Here is an 18,866-nt window from a genome sequence, read left to right as displayed (position 1 = left end):
CCCCTATGTCTTAACATTTCGAGAAAAGATCATAGTAACCGTAATAAACTAGTATCATAATATCCTTTTATAAGCTTTAAAATTTTTCTAAATTCAGGCCACATCTCAAAAATAGGTAAAATGATACATCTGGTCAATGTCACGAGATTCATATCAGACTATGTAATCACGGTTTTGTATTTGGGAGGTCTTCCCTCTGTCGTGGGTCAAATAGTCTTCTAGAGGTTCACATAGAAACAATTCAGCGTCGACCATCGAAAAGCATTGACTGACTGAACGTTTCCAACAGCATAATCCTCTTGCCACTTTACCATCTTTAAAGTAACATTCACAAAGTAAATGTCATGTGGGTCGGAAACCAAATCATTACAAAACTCAACGCTCTACATGGTGTAAAGATAATCATCAGCGACTCACACGGATGTTGTGAATTGAAATTCCGTTTTATATTTCCGATTATGAAGGCTTGGAAACTTCTAATACGGAACGAAATCTATTCTAACTGGACAAACCAGAGAACTAATATACAACACTTCAATGATAATCCTTGCTCAATGGATGGGAGAAGTTTTCTAAAAAAGATGTATTGGTGACGATCCTGGGGAACTTATTATTTACACTCAAGGTAATCATTCGTATTCAGTTACAATGATTATAGTCTATAAACTGAATTATTGTCGCTGAATACAAATCATAGTGATAAAATGCATCAAAAAATCAAGTAACTAATTACAACTGAATTACATTTGAAGTTAATGAATAGGAGTTGTTAGCGGGATATAGATTAGATTGTAGCATGTTCTGTGCAGAATTTTGATTGCGCGCTGATTGGCTCTTTCCTAGCCAATCAATGCTAGCATAGACTTTGAAAGACTCTAGAATCTTTTTATGTAAAAATTATAAATGTACTAGCGCTTATTTTATTGTGATTCCTACTTCCATCCACCCTTATTATTTGGAATATAATTTCATTCCTGTTCAGCCGTCTTTTGATTTGGGGACTTGTCGAGTGAAGTAGCGTCCAAGGTTACTAAGCAACAAGAGTAGCCTCGTCCTAATAAGAGAGAAATTATCGCAGAAGTCATTCTGAATAGTTTACAAAACCAAATGTTTAAAAAATTGGCTGAACAAAAATCTTATATTGATATGCGGAAGTAAGATTGACCTTCTTTCGTATACATTGTATCTAGGAATTTATTTTTTATTATTTCTGGCTTTATTCGGTCGTACAGTCTCAGCAACACAAATCACTGAATGTAGCTTTTCCTCCACCTATTGATTCATAATCGACCTCTTAGAACTCAGTACTTAAACCCAGTATTTGTTTTCAAAATTTTATCAAAAGAATACACCAATCACTTTGTTCATAACTAAACACCAACTTCACTATCAAATACTCCTTTTTCCACCATTCACCTTCATGGCTTTTCGACTTCCACATATATCACCAGTGTTAATTATTCAAATTCATCAAATATTATCCCAGGTACCCCGAAACCTCTCTTCAAGATACGTGTTGAAGTTCTCGATATCCTAACTATCAAACTCAGGAAAAGCAATCTGGTTTCAGACTTTGACATGAATGTACAGAATGTTCGTCAAATTTCAGAATACGGTCATATCTATCGACATCCGACTATAGTTGTATTCCTCGACCTTAAGGCAGCGTTCGATTCTGTAAATCAACAGGTTCTATATAAGTTTGTTATTTGAAGGGCTTACCAAAAATGTGCATTAACCTTGTGAAGGCTGTTCACTTTAACGCTATTGGTTTCGTCATGGCTTATTACAAATTGTCATCGGAATTGAGAACTCCGAGTAATTTTCCTCAAGGTTGTCTACTTCCTTCACTTTTACTTAACTCTCATTGTCTGACTTTTCACGAGTCGATCTCCTACCGAAGGATTCACTTGGTGACTTGGAATATGCGAGTGATATAGTCCTGTTTGGTGAAAACACAGACAAAATTCAGTCTTGGGATGCATTTCTCTCTCTCTAAATGCAAAATTTTGCTTCAGGACTGGTTTACGTTGGCACTTGGACTATTGATAAATAGTGCAGTTGTCGATCATGTTGATAACTTCACTTTGAATTCCCATCAACTCTGGCGGGTTAGTGTCTAATAAAATCTCTGCCCTAATTCAGAAAGCTCGATTAATCTTCGCCAACTTACATAACTTGTGGCGTAGGGGAGATTTTCTTCCGCCAACCAAAGAACCGTGTATGCTGTGAAGCAGTTCGTGCTGTATTACTTTATGGATGTGAAACGCTACTCTTAAAAATACAGGATAATCTTAGGTTACTAGTACTCAATCAGAGGTATCATGAAGCCATTGTTGGTATATCTTGTGACCATCGAGTTAGGAATTCTGAATTTAGATGTGGAGTACTAGGTAATGATAGGATGGTGACTGATGTGCTAGTTTATCTTCGTCGATTAAAGTGTCTGGGATATGTACGACGTACGTCTATCCACCATCTATCTCGACTGGAGATATCTAGTATGGGAATAGATTGAAAACGATCTAGGAGAGTGCAAATTGAGACTTGGTGTCAGTCCATGAAATCATTGACTGTTGGTCTTAGTCATGTAGGCAGATGCAGGCTACTTGGTTAGTGTCCTTTAGGTAACCATAATGTCCGTGACCAATTATTAATGATCTTTCGTGACACGGCTCATAATCGTTTGCAATGGCTCAGGTAATTCTACTCTCTATCTTCCTCTGGATCTTAAATTCCTTCATACTGTTTTACTCTGTCCCAAGGTTTGTTCTTTCTGTTTATCATTAATACTACATTGTCTCGATGGCTTCCGCTATCCGTTTTGTTGATTTCTTGTCATTCTATTATGGCATGACAAATTGAGCCAACACAAGTCTGCCAGGCTGTATGTTGATGATGATCGACTGACAATTAGTGAAACATGAAATTTAACTCAGTTGACCATTCCCTGATTCTAAAGTTCATAATCATTCTCCATCAAGTACCTGATCATATTTTTAGAATTCTATGATAAACTGGAAGTTTCTATGGAGTAATAAAATACGTAAGTTGCTTTGTTCAAAAGACGATACTTCATATATGCGTTAAAACCATAGCTTTCAGTTTTTTTCTCATCAAATATACTGAATAGTGTTGAATTGAGAAAACTAGTGTGTGTTAGCTTAAAGTAAAAAATATTTTTGTTAGTTCCTTATCTCCACTCCGTCTGTTATGTACCTGAACACCATTTTTTTGGTATCACCGTTGTCTTAAGTTCAGCAAAACCATTGTGTTATGTGATTATCTTTAAAAGTATTGAAAATACACCTCAAGATCCTCCTATATGGATAAGGAGATTTGAACAACATTGTTTCAAGTAGCAGAGCAACTGACGTTCGCACTTATTCCTTAAAAGCAAGAACATTACATTTTTGTCCCACAGTTGACATCTATTCGTTGTGATGACATCGACTAACTAAATGTTGCTTCGCTTCTCAATAATATATATCTATTTTTCGGCGTTTTTTGGTACTGTAATGTATTGTTCTAAAACAGAATGTAATATAAATCTGCGCTTTTATTTACGAGTTAATAAGCATAATCTAGAATACTCTACACCTAGTTAGTTGTAAGTAAAGTGAAGATTGGCGAAATTAGTTCCCTCGGTTATAAGTCAAATAACGTATAACACAATGTCACAACTTGTATTTGGTTACAAAAGCCTGGGATCGCAACACTGACGGAAACCGTCTTCAATTCATATCCATCAAACTTCCAATTTATGTTCCATGATCCTGTTTTCAAAAATTCATTTCTCACATGCTTATATATATATATATATAACGAAAATATGCATTTTATTTCTTTTTGTAATTGCCTTAATTTTCTTGTTAAAATCCATTTTTAATTTCAGCGCTATCCACTCTTTGATTCCTATTTTCATCTTGATAAATGCTCTTGATTCGTTTCAAGTTGTCGAGATATGACGACCGTTGTGGATATTTATGGGTCTTCAAATAATAGTTCCACTGTTTCAACAAATGAGGTTTGCCAGTTTTCACTTATTTCGTGCTCACCTAATTGTGACGAAGATCATTTATGCAATAAAAATGGTTTATTTATATCTGAATCCGTTCACGATGAATCGTTTCAAAGATCACCATCGTCTTTCAAGACACCAAGTAAAGAAGTTTCTTCTCCTGGATCATTTGAACTTCCATCAATGCCGAGTGATAAAAGTAGCTCTCGTGATTGTTCAGATGGACATTGTTCAGTAAACTTTTTAATCTCTTCAGATTTAACTGATACTGATCATTCAAACAGTGCATGCTCTCTCTCTCCATGTCCTCAATCTGTTGGACATTGTTCAAATGCTAATGATGAATGTTCTATCTTGTATTCAGATCGAATGCTAGAAAGTGCCTTCTACAGGTCTGTACGTACAGACATCAGTCTTGATAACCGCGCCAATTCACATACATTTCACCCGGGTTTCACAGATACTCAAGTGTCACAAGATACATCATTTAAAACTTCATATTCATGTAACAAAACTTCTGCATTTACGTCTTTTGGTTGCAACAATTTGGATAATGCTCATTCTTTTCAGTACAAAAACCACAGTAATTCTCGTGGATCTGATTTTCAGCACTTGTGTGAAACTTGTATTTCCTCCGACAAAATAACTACGTCAAACAGCTCACCTTTAAAAGTTTGTTTTTCTGAAGCTGGCCATTGTTTTACTGAAGTCATTGGGTGCTCTGCTATTCTTGGTCACTCAAATACTTATCCAACAAGCTCTACAAATTGCATAAGAACATCTAACTCTATAGTATGCTTTGAATCTCAGGATTTAAACAGTGCTTACCAAAGTTCGCAAAATATGTATAATCATCTTCAACGTCGAAAAACTGCATGTGTCTCTGACGCTTCTGTGCCTTCCAGTGATGGATGTGAATTCGTATATGACAGAACCGAAGTCCAATCCTCAAAGGTAAAAAATATCACTGTACCATCCGTTTATCTACTAAAAGAAATCGATTCATCCATGTTTGGAATTAAACACAATATTGTAAGAGACAAGTTTTTTAATGATGATTATACGTGTGACCCAGATCCAATAATCATGGGGTCAGGAAAAATATCAACCACTTCCTCCTTGGGAAAAAGATCTTTGAATGTTTACTCCAGTCCTACTGATTTGGAGAATTCTATTCATCCTATTGAACCAAAACAGTTATCACCTAACTATAACTATTATTTACACAAAACTCCAGTAATTTCTATAGCTTATCCTACAAATGACCGTAATAAGAATGCAGTGTTACTTCAAGAATCAATGAAAAATACCGATAGGAAAATCTCATCACAAAATTTGGACCCGAGGCATCACTGGAAAAGTAATGCAACAAATTCAACGACTAAAACTAATTGTTTTCCAGTGGTTGAATGTCAAGATTCTTTTGGGTCGAAATGTAAGCGGAAGGGTTCAAAAGTTCTTGAGCGTGGTGGTAAGCGTCATAGATCATTAAATGATAAAATCCGTGAAAATATTTCAAATCACTCTCCTGCAGATGCATTAATGGGTCCTGTTTTTTTACAAAATGTCAATCGTTTTCTGCAAGATCCTCCACTCCATCATTCATTCGACTTATATCCACCGATTCCTTCACCAAGGTTTCCTCAAAATCGTTTTTCGGGGAACTACACTAATGATGTAAATATACGAGGCCGGAAGTACTTTCGTTTTCCTTTGTCTTTATGTAAACCTGAATGTAGACCTATTCCGGATGATATTATTTTGCGATTCTTAGCTCAACGTCCTGATACCGAAGAAAAAATGAATAGTTTAAATCATGAAAATTTTTTATCAGATGCATATAAACGCACTTTTAGTCGAAACTCCTATTCTAATTATATTTCTCCTTCTCCTGTAAACCAAGTATCTCCCCTCGACCTCTTAACATCAAACCAGCCCTGTGACATGTATACTAATGGTTGCATAACACCTCCTCTTTATCACAAAGTCAGCGACAAACATTCTCTTGGATCCGGGTTCATAACCGGTCACAACTCTAATCAAAAGTATTGTGAGGAAGTTATTTTATGTAATCGACTTAATGGCGAAGCACATGAAACCTGCTCGTATTGTAAAATGCAAATAATGTTACCTCAGAAGACATTCAAATGGAAGTCTCACGATAAGGAAAGCTACTTACCATTTTGCAGTTCTAGCTGTTTAGCAAGGTTGAAACGACAGGGACCTAACTGTATGACGTCATTTGTTCCTGATGCCAACAATTTTTATATTCCCATTACAGTTACTCCAACAATCGAATCTCAGCCGCTTATCATCTTATTAGTTAAAAGTAATCATCCTAAACGTATGAAGCAATCTTCTAAACGTCTTTCTTCTCAAGATTTACAAGTTAATTTCAAAAGAAGTCCCAACGAAACATCTAATCGTATGTTATTTGGGGTTAGCTCTACTGTGAAACGATGGCGTAATATTCGCTGGCGAAGACTTATTGGTAGCCCACCAGTATGCTCATTCAATGTTTTGCGAAGCTCTTCTGATTTGCCCATGTCCCAGAAAAGTTTTCTATCTAAAAAATTTTCATGTATCGACACTCGCGTATGCCAGTTATGCCATCAAATAGGTGATGGATCAAATGATGTAACCAGTAGATTGCTTAACTACAATACCGATAAATGGTTACATCTAAACTGTATACTTTGGTGTTACGAAACCTATGAAACAGTTAGTGGCTCGTTAATGGATGTACCTTGTTCTTCGGAAAAGGCCTCGAAAACTCCTTGCACCTATTGTAAAAATCTGGGAGCTGGCTTACCCTGTTTTGATTCGGATTGCCAAGCCGTATATCACCTACCATGTGCCTATCAAATCAATTGTTCTTTTCACCCTGATCGAGGAATGTATTGTCCGTTACATCTTAAAAGTGCAAGTAATATACCCCACCTTGATAGCTTAGCTGTTGAAAGAAAGGTTTACATTTCCAGAGATGAACATTCACAGGTTGAAAAAATCATATCAGATGAAGATCATTTCACTTCAATGCAAAATGTTAAGGAACCAAAACTTAAATTACGTATAGGAACATTAATATTGCATCGAATAGGCCAGTTGCTACCTGAACAATTAGCTAGTGGAGTTTTCCATACATCGAATTTCATATATCCTGTCGGTTACTGGACCTCTCGAATTTATTGGTCTTTTCGTCACGTGGGTCAGCGTTGCCGTTATGATTGCCGAATAGAAGATTCAGTACGGCCAGATGATGTAAATCAGTCCCTCGTTGATCCTATTTTAGTAAAGTTTACTGTAGAAGTAATAGAACCAAATGAAGAAAAAATCTTCTTTGAAGATACGACCTGCGATGGTGTTTGGCGGAAAATAATAAATCGTATAAATTCGTCACGCAAATGTTCGTCGTTTTTCCGAATTTTGCAGGATAACATACAAGGTGAGGTGTTATATGGTCTTACAGAGCCTCATATTATTCGAGCGATCGAATCTTTACCTGGTGTAGATCGTCTGAGCAATTACCTTTTCAAATTTGGTAAACTGCAGTTAATTCAGGAAATGCCTTTAGCAATAAATCCTACAGGCTCTGCTCGATCTGAACCAAAGCTTCGGACTTATATCCGGCGCAAGTCTACTGGAGATGTTAACACTTGTCCGTATATTGCCCACAACCACGTTTTTCTTGAAACTCCTGGTCATCCTTACAGTTCAGATATCGGAAGTCCCACTTACCTAAATTCTCTGTCTCCGAGCATGACCAGCAAATCTCAACAGTATCGTCGACTACGTTGGGATTGGAAAACAAATGTCGTCTTAGCGCGATCTCGAATACAAGGCCTGGGATTGTATGCTGCTCGTGATATAAGTAAAAGTACCTTCATTATTGAGTATCTGGGAGAGGTCATTCGTAACGAAGTAGCTAATCGAAGAGAACGTTTATATGAGTCGCAAAATCGAGGAATATACATGTTTCGGGTCGATGACGATTGGATTGTGGATGCAACTATGTCTGGTGGTTTAGCTCGTTATATTAATCATTCTTGTGACCCTAACTGTACTGCAGAGATACTCCACTGTGATAATTCTAACCACATAGTGATAATTGCTAGTAAAAACATCGAAAAAGGTGATGAATTGACATATGACTACAAATTTGACCTAGAAGAAGATCGTTGGGATCGGATTCCATGTCTTTGTGGTTCAATTAATTGTCGAAAATGGATGAACTGATAGTTATTTGCTTTAATTTCAAATATTTCGTACATATGTTCTGAGGTTGTGTTGTTGATGATGCCGTTTTCACATTTCTGTAAATTATCGAACTGCGCCTATATATCTCTTACCTGAAATACTCCCTGTACTTTTCCAACGTTTATTTACTATACTTTCAAAATCAAACTTTCAGATATTTTTGAGTTAATTTTGTTTTTCTTCAACGTAGTTCACGTTCTCTATAAGTATGGTCGCATTTTCTTTTTAACCTATGTGATATTATTTCCGTCATATAATCGCCAAATTCATTTAGTTTAATCAAATTTCAGATTTTCTTTATGTACATATTGATCCTTTGAGTTTATGTATAAAACATCTTATTGGCTGTGGGTTTTGTTTATTTAAACTTATGTTATCAATTTCTGTATTATAATTTCGAAAGTTATAATAAAATTGTCTATCAATCCTAAATTCTTGAATGGTTTTTTCTAAGTTTGTTACTGTTTGAATATGTACTGATTGGTTTGCATTTTGGTGATATTTCATTTAACTTTGACTATAAAATGCAGATTCCGTCCATATCCTCAGTTTATCAAATATCCTCTTGTTTTTTATATTATATATGATCCTTGAGGTTTGATTTAACCTGAATTAAAATAAATATTCCTGCATTCAACTCAAATAGAGCCCGCAGAAATAGTAATGTATTGCAACACTAGTGTGAAATTTTCATTTATTAGTGTTACCGTAATTAATTGTTACGTAGGGGCTCGATACATAACACTGGTCATGTTATTGAACTTTGTAAGAATTTGGTAATGGCTGTGTGATTATTTTATTGTGGCTCAGTAAATTGGTTTTCTTCGAATTGTAAACAAAATATATCGTATCCTTGTTTTGTATCTAAAGTTATTGAGGAATAACAGCAACATGACCACCTTGAGTATCATGATGATAAGTTATATTATTATAAAAATCTGGAACAAAGCATGATTTCTGTGATTACATTCCAATGTCAAACTGATTCCCGTAACTCTGAAAGTAATTAGTCACTATTTATCATGCGTAACCATTACCATTTTTTCATATGATGGGGTGATCTACAGTAATCTATTTTTGATTATAAATTGCATTTACTTACGTTAGCTTTACCTCAAAATAATCGCATCGACTTCTTTATTAATTATTCCTTGTTTAATATTCCGTTTTAGTCAACTATTTTGTAAACTAATAATCTCACTGATCCCCACAAACGTATTTCACTTTGATAGTTAGCATTTTATATCTAAAGTTCCATGTAAAGACGACTGCTTATATTGATGTTTGGACTATGTAGAATATTAAGCCTAATGGTTAGTCGTTTGAAACTAATATGTCTTGATAATAATTCTCATTGTCTTTGATACACGAGAATAAATCATAATTATCATACATACTTTGTCGGGCAAATAAAAGTGAAAGCAGTAGTAGTAAAATATAGATTACTTTTTTGTCACTGTTAAGACCGATGAACTATTGGTTTTCGGATTTGACGATGTTACCTTACATTACGTGTTTTTATATTCATATAATCATGATCTTACGTGACTTTTGTTTACTTGTGAATCTGTCGTTAATTTCTTATTCTGTTATACATTATAGTTGACAAGATGCCAGATTTGAGCACCAATAAGAGTTCAACAAAGACTTTGATATCTGCAAAAAAGAACCCTCTCAAAAGTACACACAAGGTTAGCCACTCTTCAAGTTCCAGACAACACGACAGAAAATATTCCCATTCTAAGATTACTCGAAGTCCACCTAGGCGACGTGCTAGACGAAGTCGTACGTCAACATCCAGTTCCTCAGATTCCAATTCGTCATCATCTGATTCTGACTCAAATGACTCTTCGGCATCGGACTCCTCAAATTCATCGAAGGGATCCAAAAAATCTAATCTTGTCCCAGGTTTGCGTGTAGCTGCATTGTTTTTCGCATATTGTTAATACACCTGTTACTCAACCCCAGCAGTATTTTTATATACTATTTAAGACTGTATCTCTCGAATCCTAGAAATATTTATCCCGTTTTATCAAGGTTTGTTAGTTATTTGCCTGTTAACTAACACGATAGTAGTTTTGTGTCCTTTCATTAGATATTTTGATTGCATACCGTAGTTAAATGAGGTTACGGTACAACTAAAGAGAGTAAACGTTTGTCCATGGATAAATAAACAAGGTATAAACTCCAGTGTATTCAGCAAATTAATCAGGGAATTTTTCACATCGCTGTAGTGAAATGTCCCATCTCAACAACTCGTGTATGTTACCTGTTAAAGGCGATTAGAGAGAGTGGATTTTGTTGGGAGCTCGAGAACTAATTCATCTATATGGGATTCAGTAGTTCTAATGCTTTAATTACCAAGGGTTACTGTTTTTCTACATTTCCACATCAATTATTGAATCACCTGATACATTACATCGACTCGTTTATTCGAGTTTTCTTAAAATATCACTGTTCAAAATGTAGTCTACGTACTGACTCTAATCTTTCATTACTGCGAATAATTTTTTTGACTGTATATTGCTTCATCACTTCTTGATACACACGAATAACTCAGTTACGTTATCAAAGTATAATAATTTGTTATTTACAGCACATCTATTAAAAATGTGTTACTTATGGAGGTCGATATAGTTAAATATACCGATCGGATAGACATTTGGTCTCTGATGCTCCAAGTCCCGTTGAATCTCTCGCAAATTATGCATTAAAATTAAGCATAGGAATATTTGTTAATTGTATGTTCCGAATCTTCCCTTCTCATCAGTTAAAGAAAAATATAGGAATATGCCGTCTGTCACCCATTTAGGAGATATTTTTGCACATATATTAAACCTAAAGTTACTTGCTCAATATTTTATTCCATTTATGTTTCTTAGTCTGTTCGCTAAACAAAATTCCTTTCTGCAGTACTAAATGCCCAAATAATTATTCATTTCAAATTTAGCTTCGGATACAAAAAACCTTAGTGAACGTCCTCATCCACCCGGTCAGTCAAGTTCTATCCATTCTAAAGTAAGCGATAAAACACAACAGATGTCTTATAAATCATCGGAACCTGGTGATTCAAAGAAAAAAGTAGTCAGTGCATTAACTTCTAAGGATGAACTAAGCAAACCTGAGGGTAACCCAAAATCAAATTCAACAGATCACTTATTAAAAGTTCCAGATACTTCAGCTGTTACTGGGTCGACACTTTCGTCTTCAATGCAGGATTCTGACGATAAGGTTGCAGAGACATCGAAAAATAAGAATCGGGATAAAACATCACATAATATTGTATCAAAGTCAAACCAGGAGAACAATGCAGAAAAACCTCTTCCTAATAACAATTCTGCATCCGATAGTCGGTTTACTCGTGTACTTATTGAGAAGTTGACTAAAAATATAACAAAGGTAATAGTCGATTTTTTAATTTTCTGTTTTCTTCAACAATTTTAAGAAACGCGATTTAGGAAATCTGTTGAATCCCTCTGATACTTCAAGTCAATTTGCAAAACCATAATTATTATGTACACTTCTAAAATTATATACAATTTTTCAACATTTAATCACTAAAATTTACATAGTTCTGATTTACCTTCAAGATCTCTATTATCATTTTTTTTTCGTATCATTCTAATACTAGTCATGTTTTAGCAAACTGCATTGACAGCGTTGTCGTTTCTTGGAAACCCAAAATATATAGATTTGAAATAATATCCTGAACATAAGGGATATATTTTGGAGGTCGGCGTATGTAAATGTAACTTTCAGTTTTGTCTTTTCAGTATAAACATTTCTTCTTCAAAATTTTCCCATTTTCTTTATTACATTCTAGGTTCATATTCAGGAAATATTCTCCGTATGGGGAGAAATCCATTCAGTTGATCTTCCACCTGATCGTATTCACCCGGAATTTAACAGGGGGTATGGTTATGTTGAGTATGTCGATTCCAAGTCAGCCAGTGATGCAGTTAATTTCATGAATGGAGGACAAATAGATGGACAAGAAGTAAGAGTTTCTGAAGTTCATTCTCGAACGGCACACCTAAGTGATCGTGCAGGCCGTTCAGATGAACGAACAGGCTACAGGTAAGTAACTTTATATATTTTACCTAACATTGACCGGCTTTCATTACTGGATATGTGAAACAGTTTAAAGGTTTTTTTCATTTGATCACTTTCAGTAGCACCCAGAACTACGATGCTTTAGATTGAATCTATAATAAACCAGATTAATTTGAGAGATTGTTTATAAATTTTTCACTAATTTTATACATTCATCAAAATTGCCTGGAAGTACTAAGTCGCATATAACATCATTGAATATGATTTGTTTTCATTCTTACTTAGAGCTGTGATTAATTCTTTGCCTTGTTCTATGGCAGTGTTTGTCATTGAAAGGAGTACCCTAGAAGTACATTAACCTTGTAAAGGCTCTCTACTCGAACACAACTGGTCGAGTGAGAGCTTATGGCGAACTGTCATCAGAATTGATTTCCTCGAGTGGTGTTCGTCAGGGCTGTCCACACTCTCCATTCTTGTTTAACTTTGTCATTGACATACTTTTAGAGATAACATTTTCCTCATCTAAATTTCCAAGGGTTGAACTCCTACCAGGAGATTCACTTGTTGACTTGGAATATGCCGATGACATAGTTCTATTTGGTGAAGACGCTGACAAAATGCAGAGTCTTCTGACCACTTAAAGCAACAATGCAAGTATGTTCGGGATGCGATTCTCCCCCTGGGAATGCAAAATGTTGCTTCAGGATTGCGTTGCATCGACACCCGAACTAATGATAGGGAGTGAAGTAGTTGAGCGTGTCGACCGCTTCACTTATCTTGGAAGTCTGATCAGCCTTTGTGGTCTGGTGTGTGACGAAATCTCAGCACGGATACAGAAGGCTCGACCAGCTTTTGCCAACTTGCGTCATTTATGGCGTAGGCGAGATATCCGTCTATCAACCAAAGGATGTGTTTACTGCGCAGCAGTTCGTTCCGTCCTACTTTATGGCAGTGAAACGTGGCCGGTAAGAGTAGAGGATATTCGTAGGTTACTAGTATTCGATCATAGGTGTCTTCGAAACATTGCTCGTATATCGTGGGACGATTGAGTAAGTAACGGAGTTGTTAGGAAACGGGTACTAGGTAAGGATGGCAAATCGATTGATGACGTGGTGAAACTTGATCAGTTGAGATGGCTGTGACACGTGTTACGTATGCCCAACCACCGGCTGCCTCGACGTGCGATGTTTTATGATGTGGGAGTAGGTTGGAAGAAAGTTAGGGGCGGCCAGACCAAAACATGGCACAAATCCATAAAGTCACTGACAAGTAAACTGAGTCATATTGATAGGTGTAGACTACCTTGTTGGGGACCGCGAGATGATGGCAACCGATGGTTAGAGACTCTGAATGACATGGCTCAAAATCGTTTGCAATGGTGCAGGTGCATCCACTCTTTGTGTTCTCCCAAATTTTAATCTGATTCCTCCTTGTCTCTTTTTTCTCTTTCCAATGGCTTTAAAAAAGTAACAATTAGCTCTTATCTTTATCACTTATCTTATATTGATACTTTCGTAACTGCTTCTTTAATGGTTTTTAGAAAAAGAGGCCATGATTCATCAAAGCATGATCGTGCAAGGTCACATAATCGCGAAGGTCATACTTCAAAAACATTTAATGATTCCACAGAACATAATCGTGTGAAAGAAGATTCTGGTAAAAAACATGCTTCTCACAATCATTTTCGAACTCATGATAGGCAAGAGCATTCTCGAATTCGAGAACGCATTAGGGATCGTGAACGTGAAAGAACACGTGGCAGTCGTCTAGATAATGAACTCAAAAGAAACCGACGAGGAAGCAGTGGCAGTCCATTTGCAAGTCATTCAACTAATCGACCTCGTTCTCCTCTTACGGGATCACGTTACCGCAGACCTAGTAAGTTCATTGTTTTATTTCTTTCATTAAGATATTGAGTAACACATTTGGTTATGTAATATATTGTCGAACACCAAATATTTAAACGTAGGATAGTCTCTTTTGCTGACTCTAAAAGGGGCTGTTTTATTTGTCTTTTTAAGTAATATGGTTAATTATGTCAGTTTTTAAATTTCCTTTTTCATGATCATATTTTAATTAATCAAGTCATTACAATACTGTCCTAAGTACTAGGTATTTTGATTTCTTAATGCATTTTTAAAATGTTATTGTGTTTTGTAGGTCCTCCAAGCTCTCGAACTGGCCCTAAACGACCTAGGTCCCATAGTCCTAAAGCAAAATTACAATCAACTGCTGGTCGAGGTGATAAAAAACCTGGAGATGTTAACCGTCGTGATAAGAAAGCATCTTCCCGTTCATCGTCTTCGTCTTCTTCCAACTCAGGATCATCTTCTTCCTCTTCATCAAGTTCAAATTCTGGTTCTAGTTCATCCTCTAGTTCAAGTTCTTCTCGCTCACATTCTTAAAGGGCTCGCCGTTTTTAAATTTCGCCATAGATCCTATGATGAAATGAACATGTTTTTTTCGGATGTCTGCATTTCTCTGTTTGCACATAACTGTCAAGTGTATTTTAATACTTTTAATCTTGTCGAAATTACACTTGTTTTGAATTTACATTTACTTAATGAAGTCATTCATTAGTTTATTAGACGGATGCTTATGAAGCACGACTTACTTCTTATAAGCAGATTTACATGGTGGCTAGCAGTGGAATCCAGGATGCGTGTTTTGTCCTATTTGGGCCTCGCTGTTTGGATATGCCTTCATCCCAAAGTTGGTGTTCACTCCGGGAATCAAACCCAATATAGTTTGCTTCAAACACCGCGTTATCCAATTGGCTACTTATATCAGAGAACCATTTGCTTGTGCGATAGAGTGACGCTTAATTCATGTATATTAGTTGTTTGAATCATCCGATTGATGCTCAGGGCTAAAATTGACCAATCTCTAATGCACTTTATACATATTCTAGTAAAATTTTACGCCAATTTACCTGTTCATTGCTTATGTGATTTCGCAGTTTTGTTTGTGGTGCTTAGAGCTTATTTACCTACGCCTATTACCCGTTTCAGAGGAGCATAGGCAGCCCATCCTGGTTCTCCATCGAACTCTGTCCTGAACAGACCTTTATAGGTACTATTCCTTCTTTTGATACTTGCCTCCGATTTCCGACGCAATGGTCTTCCTCTTCTCTTTTCCCCTTCGGGATTCCAAATTAGGGTTTTACTCTTGATGCAGTTTGATGATTTCTGCGATTAATGTACTGTTAGTGACTTCATCAAGATTCCAAAGAAAGGAGATCTGAGCAAATGTGAAAACTACAGAGACATTAAACTACTGTCAGTATAAGCGGAAGTCTTTAATAGCGAGTTGCTGAACCGGATGAAAAACGCAGTGGAGCGTCAGCCAACAAATCCTACCCACCTCCAACATCTTTTCTTAATTTTCAGTTTAACTGAAAGTCGATTGGTTCTTAGCCATCTCCGGTTGTTGCTGATGGTATCTAGCCCAAGGACATTGAGTATCTCGCGTAGATAATTGTTTATAAATACTTGTACATTTAAGATGACGGTCGTAGTTCTGCACGTATCCACTCCTTACAGTAGAACCGTCTTTACGTTCGTATTGACTTGTGGCTCTGGTTTACAATATTTCACTGCCAGTTGCTTTGTTGTATCATATAGTAGTTGTCTCATATTTCCTTGTGTTGTAGCCTTCTCCGCTGTCATTGCTAAGTGTTCCATGTATTTCTGCTTGTTGGTTGTAATGCTCCTCTTCACTCTCTTGTCTGGTTCTGTGTATTCAATCTGTGCTCTGACTGTCTCTGCTGTTGTTCAGCTGTTACTAATTGCTGTCTTCTTGTTCTTCCTTTCTTGAATCTTGTCCAAGGTATCAATAAGTGTCTGTTCCTTATGATGATGCTTGTTGCGGCCTAGAACCTATTTGAACTGTGGAGTTAGTGCATCTTTGATCCGTTTCCAGTTGTTCACCATCGTAGTCTCCTCTCGTTTGAGTAGATGCTGTAGTACTTGTAACCTGTTGTTGAGTTTGTCAGTATGTCGAAGGAAGGCTGTATTGAACCTTTGTAATGCTGTTTCTCCAGTTGTCCAGTAGTTCTTTAGCTTGAGTTTCATCTTGGCAACCACCAGGTAGATGGTGATCTAAAGGTGTGCAGCTCGTCTCTTTGCTCTCAAGTCTCCCATTGATCTTCTGAACTCTTCATTGACGCAAATATGATCGATCCTCCGGTAAGACCCATGTAGGTTTGTGTATACGTTTGTGGAGGAATACAGTACCACGTACAACCATTCAATTGAATGCAGGTAAGTTAGCAAAGATCTCACCGTTTTAACCCTTTCCTCTCAGTCAGTCCATGTCGTTCCATAATATCTTCATAGTGAGTGTAGTCCGATCCGACTTTGCATCTAAGTATCCAATTAGGATGGTTAGGTTCTTTCGCAGTCACTTCTCTACGGTCGACTGAAACCTCACGAAGCTGATGTTTATCGCCTTCATTGCTATCATTGGTGAGTGCACATTACTGGATAACATTGATTGTGTTCACCTCGTTCTATGTTTTGAAGAATGCTTTGATGATTCTGGATCATGAGATACCCATTGTATGAGTGCTTTTCGTGCTTCTTTGTAGAGCATCAGTGCAACTCCTTGTGTGTTCAAATCGTTTTCTTCATACGGAGAGAACAAGAACTTCTCTTTCAAACCTAATCCTTTCAGTTTGAGTACGTTGTGTTCATTTCCACAGCTATTTGATTGACCTTCACTGTTCCCCACATTGTCCGGACATTCCATGTGCCTACATTATTTGTTGCTCTGGACGTTATAAATGGCATTGGCTTCTTGACGTCTGAGGAACCTTGGCTTTCACCATGAAGCATAATCCTTATGAAAGGAGATCCTCCCACTCACACGTTACAGTTTTGATGGTTTATATTATTTTTCTGGTTAGCATATTAAAACAAGTTTGTTTCCGATGGGATGGGGTTTCGGACCCCATGCCCAACCTTCCTGTTTTATACGGGCTTGCGATCAGCGGTAACCCTGAAAGAGCTACAGGCGGAGTTGTGGTGCATATGGGTAGGATGAAAAATTTATTGAAAGCATTTTAGAGAATGTAATATACTTAAGTGCTATATTGATTAGTGGTGCATAAGTGTTTCTTCTGAGAATGAAGTCTGATAGTAAGCAAGCGATGAACTGAGAAGATAAACTACCGAAATAAAATCTTTCTTACTGGACTTCTAATTATCAACTTCATTGTAAATACGGAAAAAGTGCAAGTGTAATAGGCTAAGGATTTATTTTCATTTTACGCTATAATTTTTTTCAGGTCATCAGTTTACAAATTGGTGGTATAAAATACTCTTCGCATTTCTCAAATAAGTAACCGTGAATAAACTCAGGATGAGTGGGAGTTTTGAATGTGGTATTTCTAGCAGAAGTCCCCCAAACTCGAATATCGTGAACGCATATAAAGTTATCATATTGTGCTTAGAATGAAGCGAGCAGCGATTTACAAAGCAATTATTATTCTATATGAACACCACCGCTCGAATGAAGATCTGACTCAAACTCCATTCCGACAGAACAAGATGTTATTTCCTTCCTCTAAAATCATTATAGTTTGCTCATTAGGTCTGTAACGATTACAGTTAGACCACCCACAACGCCGAATCACCCTGTTCAAGTATCTACGACAAATGTATAACCGTAAATTAGCCACTATTAGCATGCTAGAGTGCACGGGTTCTTGTCGGTTGCTTCTGACAGTTCGCATGTCACTCAAGAGCTTAGTCGTTTCCTCGCATTATCAAGGTTTAGTTTAGGCTAATAATTCTCCTTGAAGTAACTGCAGCCATCTATAAAAGTGATGTGCATCTATTACGGGTTTTGCGAAATCTCGTGAAGTAACATTTAGGTATCGTGTACAACGTTGCGTGCGTGGTAGATATATCCATTTTGGAGAGGGTTACTCAGTTCATTTACGTATCATATCAATTAGTTTTCACAGTTTGAAGCGAAAATCATTCATAAGCGTTAAACTAAATGAATTGTAGTGTATCAGTAGACATGATATTGAAACACCACAGGTCTGTCATTAATTTGAACATATGTCAAGCTATCGCTAATTTAATTTGTAAGTTTAATAGGTACTGGTAAATTAATGAAGTATCTAGACCATGTGTATGTGCAGGAATTTCTTCAGGAAAGACTAGTAAACAATCTTTTTCAGGATAACGATACCTAGAAGATGATGGTAGTGTGCATTTGTCGCTAGTTTGTCTCTAAGTCAACATTATTTTCTTTTGCCTTAAATCCTTTTCACGTTTTTTCTGAAGTGGGTTTTACATCAGCCACTTGAAATTATTGTCTCAGGATAGCATCCCGTTAAAATTATGAAGAAAGTTGTGTCTACAACTTCATAACGTAATATATCTATTCTGAGAATCTAATTGTACGTCATCTAGTTAATTCATGAAACAGAATATATCGTGGTGTTTTGAAATTCTTAGACGACTGGATTTTATAATATGACTACTAATCTAATCAGCAAAGCAACTAAGCACACCTTCCAACT

At 36.5% G+C, this 18,866-nt stretch overlaps 1 protein-coding gene across 1 annotated transcript in view; it reads left to right on the top strand.

The window, feature by feature from the left end:
- KMT2D (Histone-lysine N-methyltransferase 2D) overlaps positions 1–18,779 on the top strand; it is a 46,597-nt gene extending 27,818 nt beyond the window's left edge. The window contains exons 2-6 of the mRNA XM_051215772.1: positions 3,896–10,186; positions 11,229–11,677; positions 12,102–12,355; positions 13,872–14,209; positions 14,492–18,779. Coding sequence (XP_051066308.1) covers positions 3,965–8,257 — 4,293 coding nt within the window. The 5' untranslated portion in view covers positions 3,896–3,964 and the 3' untranslated portion in view covers positions 8,258–10,186; positions 11,229–11,677; positions 12,102–12,355; positions 13,872–14,209; positions 14,492–18,779. The remainder of the gene's footprint in view (positions 1–3,895; positions 10,187–11,228; positions 11,678–12,101; positions 12,356–13,871; positions 14,210–14,491) is intronic.
- Positions 18,780–18,866: the final 87 nt, after the last annotated feature.

Source organism: Schistosoma haematobium, chromosome 4 (genome assembly GCF_000699445.3).
Source record: "Schistosoma haematobium chromosome 4, whole genome shotgun sequence".
NCBI lineage: Eukaryota > Metazoa > Platyhelminthes > Trematoda > Strigeidida > Schistosomatidae > Schistosoma > Schistosoma haematobium.
This window is presented reverse-complemented; position numbering and strand designations above follow the sequence as displayed.